The sequence below is a fragment of the Primulina tabacum genome, chromosome 7 (assembly GCF_025594145.1).
Source record: "Primulina tabacum isolate GXHZ01 chromosome 7, ASM2559414v2, whole genome shotgun sequence".
In the NCBI taxonomy this organism is placed as follows: Eukaryota; Viridiplantae; Streptophyta; class Magnoliopsida; order Lamiales; family Gesneriaceae; genus Primulina; species Primulina tabacum.
The window spans coordinates 9,257,772-9,263,569 of NC_134556.1; the positions used below are offsets into that span (position 1 = coordinate 9,257,772).

Sequence of the window (5,798 nt, forward strand, 5' to 3'; positions counted from 1 at the left end):
TTCACCAAGATCGTAAAGAATTAATTTTGCATATATAAATCTCATCATATACCACACAACCGTTTTGGCAACAGTGGAATGAACTTCAGCAGGAACAATATTCACATTAAGGACGTCAACATTTACAAGCTGTTGATGAAACTTTCGTCAAACATCATTCTTGAAAGAATATTTTATTCCTTTATTATTTTGTTAAAATGATAATATCAATTTAAGATTTTGTCTTTCTAGATTAAAAGATTTTATTTGATTTATTTTTAGATTATCAAATCTTGATTGATTTAATTTTAAATGATAATATCTTGGTTTACTTATTCTAAATTATAAGATCTTAACTGATTTAAATCTAGATAATATAGGATTTGTTTTTAATATGATTTGTATCTCTATGATATTTTATCTTTGTTTAAAAGAGTTTTTATATCTAATGAAATCTTATTTCCATATTTTATAGGACTCTTTTATGGTAGCATTTCTAGGTCAAGTATGTATATATATTCATAGTGGTGGACGGCAGAAGAGGTGTGGTTTTAGAGAGAAAAGAGGCTTGAGAGAGAAAAGGGGGTTCTTGGAGAGAGAATGAGATTTTGAGAGAAAAGAAGTTTTGAGAGAGAGTCTCCTTTCGTGGTTTTGAAGAGTGTTCTTTTGCGTCTTCGTGAGCTTTCTCGTGTGTGATCTCTGCGTGGTTTTTCGTGGACTTAGTGCATAGTCCTTTTACAGAGATTACAGAAGAATAGTTTTGATGTTGAAGACTTTGTGTGATTGAGTCACAGACTTTGCCGTGTTGCCGATTGGTGTTGCCCACACTCGAAGAACAACACTGACGCAGAGTATTGATCGAAGAGTGGACTTTGTTTGGTTTTATGCAACACGCGTTTTATTTTATGCATCTAGTTTTTATGTGGTTTATTTTGATGCATTTTTAATTACTTGGAGTGTCAAGGAATTTGGTTTTGTTTTCTCACTATTATTGTTTTGATGTAAACGATTTACATAATTTTTCTAGTGAATTTTTTGCCATGAAGTATCACACAAGTATTCGTACTTGTGCATAATTTAAATCTGGTGTTTATTCATTAAAATTATATTTGTGTGCTTAAAAGTTAATTTCCGCTGTAGTGTTGTGTTCCGTGTTGACAACACCCAACACAACACCAAATTCTGACATATCTGTTTTAAATATTTATTTCCTGTTAATTGATACACACATTATAATATTTTAATTTCCTGTACGTTTATGAACAACAATTCCTTACAAGTGGTATCAGAGCCAACGCTTGATACACTTAGTGATTGATTCTGGTTTATTGTTGTTTTTGTTTGCAGGAAATTTTACAGAATCTCAATGGACGTACTGTCTACAAACATTGTTGTTTTGAAGGAAAAATGCTGGCTGCAAGTCAACCCGTACGGTGTTGACTCTGGTGTTGCAACACCGGGCCGCAACACCACTTCAAAATCCTTGTGTCTCAATGCTAAATCTCACAATGACTCAGGTAATCATGAAATCCAGTATACTGATTCTGAGGAAATCACCTTTGAAAGTGTGCAGGCTATGTATGAAGAGTTGTATGATGATTGGCTTAAAAGAAACGAGACAAATTCAATTCTTTCAAAAGAAAATGTTGAGTTAAAAGGCAAATTGTCTCGGCTCGAAGTCGTATTGAGTAAAAAGGATCTTGAACTGTGCAAAGTCAAGGATGAGCTTGAGAAGGCCTAAAAAACTCTTGCAAAATTCAACTCAAGTTCGTCAAAACTTGACTCAATTCTAACTATGGGAAAGGACAACAGAACTGGTCTTGGATATGTTGAAAGCACATATGAACATGGTGAAACTTCCAACTCTAAATCAAAATCAACCGTGTTTGTAAAGGCAAGCAAAGACTGCTCTGTCCCCCGAACAGTGAAACCTCCCATGAAGACTCTGCAAATCTCAAAGCAAGCCTCGGAACAAATGCTGAAACAAAACAGAGCTTCATCTTCTCATTTGAAAGTTGACCCGCCAGTGAAGATGCCACAAACCAAGAAGCCAATGTCAACTTCTAAATCAAAGCAAAGAAAACGACATTTTATTTGCCACTACTGTCATAAGCCAGGTCACATCAAACCTTTCTGTTTTAAACTGAGAAATGACTATATGAACTGGCATTCAAATCTGGTGTTGCCCACTGTGTTGCCCAACACCAAGCGCAACACAACAGTCCATAAACCTCCTGTGAAGAAAGTTTGGGTACCGAAAGCTGTTATTCATTGCAATGTCATTTATACTTCTTTAAAAACTAACATTGCAGGTGCATGGTACTTTGACAGTGGGTGCTCACACCACATGACAGGATCTAAAGAACACCTCACGGATTATGTTGAAGTAAAAAGTGGGTGTGTAACCTATGGTAGTGGTGCCAAAGGAAGAATTGTAGGCAAAGGAACCCTGAATGTTGATGGGCTTCCTGAACTTCATAATGTTCTACACGTTGAAGGACTTAACTCAAACTTAATAAGCATAAGTCAACTTTGTGATGATGATTTACATGTTAAGTTCAATAAAAATAATTGTAAAGTTTTTAATGATGCTAATGTTTGTGTAATGTTAGGTACTCGTTCAACTGACAATTGTTATCAATTGGGAGAAGGTGATGGTTGCCGAAGTGCCAAGGTGAGTGATTTAGACGTATGGCATCAAAAACTAGGACATGTGAGCTTCAAGACTTTGAAGAATCTGAGTAAGTTTGATGCTGTGAGAGGTATGCAAAATTTGAGTTCAAGTAATGATTATGTCTGTGGCCCGTGTCAGAAAGGTAAACAAACCCGTGTTGCGCACCTGGTGTTGCAACACTTTGGGACAACACGGTGTCTTGAACTCTTGCATATGGATCTAATGTGTCCGATGGAAGTTGAGAGCTTGGGTGGTAAGAAATATTTGTTTGTTTGTGTTGATGATTTTTCGCATTTTACTTGGCTAAGTTTTCTTAGAGAAAAATCTGATACATTTGATGCTTTTAAGAAGTTGCATGCTAGGATAACAAATCTGTATGATATGAGGATGGTTAAAATAAGAACCGATCATGGTGAAGAGTTCGAAAATTCTCATTTTATTTCTTTATGCCATAAGAAAGGTATCATTCATGAATATTCATCTCCGAAGACCCCTAAAAAAATCGGCATAGTTGAAAGGAAAAATCGAACCCTCCTAGAAATGGCTCGGGTCATGCTTAGTTCCAAGAATGTGTCAAAATGTTTTTGGGCCGAAGCTTTAAATACGGCATGTCACATTTCCAACCGCGTTTATTTAAGGAGTGGTTCTACAATGACTTCATACGAGATTATCATGGGAAGAAGACCAAACCTTAAATATTTTCATATTTTTGGATGTGTATGTTATGTGCTGAATGATAGAGATCATCTAGCTAAATTTGATTCAAAAAGTGTTAAATGTCTTTTTTTTGGATACTCTACTAATGGTCGTGCTTATCGTGTATTTAATCTGAGAACTAGGACTACAATGGAATCAATTAACGTTGTGTTTGATGATCTTGCAGATCTGACAGTTAAAACACCGGAGGCTGATATAGAAGAATTGCTGGATATAAGTGAGGCACTGACCAGAAACAGTGTTGAGTCTGGTGTTGAGACCAGTGAAGCAACACCAAGCACAACACCGCCTCTGAACCAAACAGAAATTGTGGATAATGATAACGATGATAATGATGATGTGATGATCAATTGTGAAAGATAAATTCCCAACAAGATTCAGAAGAATCATCCATCATCACAAATCATTGGTGAATTACATGATGGTGTGCAAACAAGAAACAAAGAAAAGGTGGACTACCGCAAAATGGTTGGTTTAATCTGCATGAGCTCCACGTTTTCCCAGGTAAGTCATTCGTGTTTTGTGTCTCAAATTGAACCCAAGAATATTAATAATGCACTAAAAGATGAATTTTGGGTCAATGCACTTCATGATAGTATATTGTGACAACTCTAGTGCTATGGACATTTCTAAGAATCCTGTTCAACACTCTCGAACAAAACACATGGACATAAGACACATTTAATTCAAAATTTGGTTGAAAAAGGATAATCCGACTGGAATTTGTTAGGACTGAGAATCAACAGGCTGATATATTCACGAAACCTTTGGACTTTGAGAGATTTTCCAACCTTCGGAAGTATCTCAGCATGTGCATACAATAATCACACACACATGTTGTCATTGGTGTTGCCAACACCGGTGACAACACAATTTTTGCATGTCTATTTTTAGGATGCTAGGCATACTGCATAATCATAATCATCCTATTTATTTGTGTAATGTCTGAACAGTGAAGGCAATTTCTGAAAGGTACTCTCTAAGTGTTCATACTTCCAATCAAATGTTGAGGAGTAAATTATGCTCAATCCAAGGCATCGAGTTGTTGAGGATGTTCATGGAAATCGTGATCTTGTCCAATGTGAAAAAGTGACTTGGTAAATGTGAGCATAAGGAGAAAAACAGAAAAGAGGTAAATTAAAAAAAATGGTTAGAAGAAATTGGAAAAAGCTACCTAGAGGAGTCTATTGAAGACCGTTCTTCTAGTGTGGGAGCTACCACTTCTAAATCAAAATAGTAATGGAAAAAGCTACCTAGGGGAGTCTATTGAAGAATGTTCTTCTAGTGTGGGAGCTACCATTTCTATATATAAAAAAAATTATGGAAGTTTGACTAAAACTCAGTGGTGTTACCAGGAGGTGTTGCCAACACCAAGTTCAGACACAACACAATTTATACATTGCCTGACATTTCGATAATTCATCATTTTGGAGGCATATTTAGGACATGCATATTGATTTTTGTTTCGTGAATTTATCATGTGCAGTGACATATCGGTATCTGACCTATGACAGTTGATAAAAAACCTTGATTACCTAGATTTTGAATTTATGTGACTACTTGTGTCAGTGGGTTATAATCGACGTGGGTTTCACTGGATATTCTTTTGAAATCGTCGTAACACGAGTTTGAATCAATTTTACTGTTTAGTTTTGGGATAAAACCGTATTTAGTGTTTTGGGTAAATTTCGGAAAAATTACCTTAAATGTGCGGATTCTTTCGGAGCTGAATTATTGAATCGATTTTTTGTGTAAGAGTAAATATGTTTTGTTGACGTTAAATGCCTGTTAATTACTCTTTCTTATTTTTACTTACTCTAGCATCTTTCCTTACTCTCGTGATTTCTTTGTGTTTTTTTTCTGTGCTTAACTCTTGATATATCTTTATAATTTTCTCTCACGTTCTACATGTGGCTGAAGATACCGCTGATGTTGAGTCTGATGTTGTCAACACCGTTGACAACATTGATTCTTTTGATTATGATGCGCAAATTTACTTTGATCTACAGCAGATTCAAAAGGCCAAAGAATTCGTTGCTTACTGCGTGGCTGATTATAGTCTGTTTTTGGAATTTGGCTTACATTCTGGCCAAAAAAGGGGAGTAGGAGGACCAAAAATGCTAAATAATGATGCTGAAGCATATGGAGTTGCTGATATTGAATGAATACTTACACTCTGTTTTTAATGTTGCTTTTGAGTTGCTCTTATACCTATTTGCGTGATTATTGAATTTTTCTTTTGTATGTTTTCTCAAGTTTTCAGGTGTTCTAACGATGGTGTTGACAACACTGTCAACAACACCAGTGCTCTAACATGTTTAATTCAGGGGGAGATGAACTTTAACTCAAGGGGAGATACACTCTAACGCAGGGGGAGCTTAACTGACTGTGATGCTTACCAAGATTATCATTTTTGGATGTTTTGTCC

The 5,798-nt window shown here is 35.8% G+C and overlaps 1 protein-coding gene across 1 annotated transcript; it reads left to right on the top strand.

Moving 5' to 3' along the window:
• The first annotated feature begins 1,244 nt into the window (after positions 1 to 1,244).
• LOC142550490 (uncharacterized) lies at positions 1,245 to 5,043 on the top strand. The gene is made up of 3 exons (XM_075659573.1): positions 1,245 to 1,745; positions 1,944 to 2,653; positions 3,537 to 5,043. Exons 2-3 carry the CDS (start codon positions 1,955 to 1,957, stop codon positions 3,540 to 3,542), a joined length of 705 nt encoding a protein of 234 aa, XP_075515688.1. The 5' UTR covers positions 1,245 to 1,745; positions 1,944 to 1,954; the 3' UTR covers positions 3,543 to 5,043.
• The last annotated feature ends 755 nt before the right edge of the window (positions 5,044 to 5,798 follow it).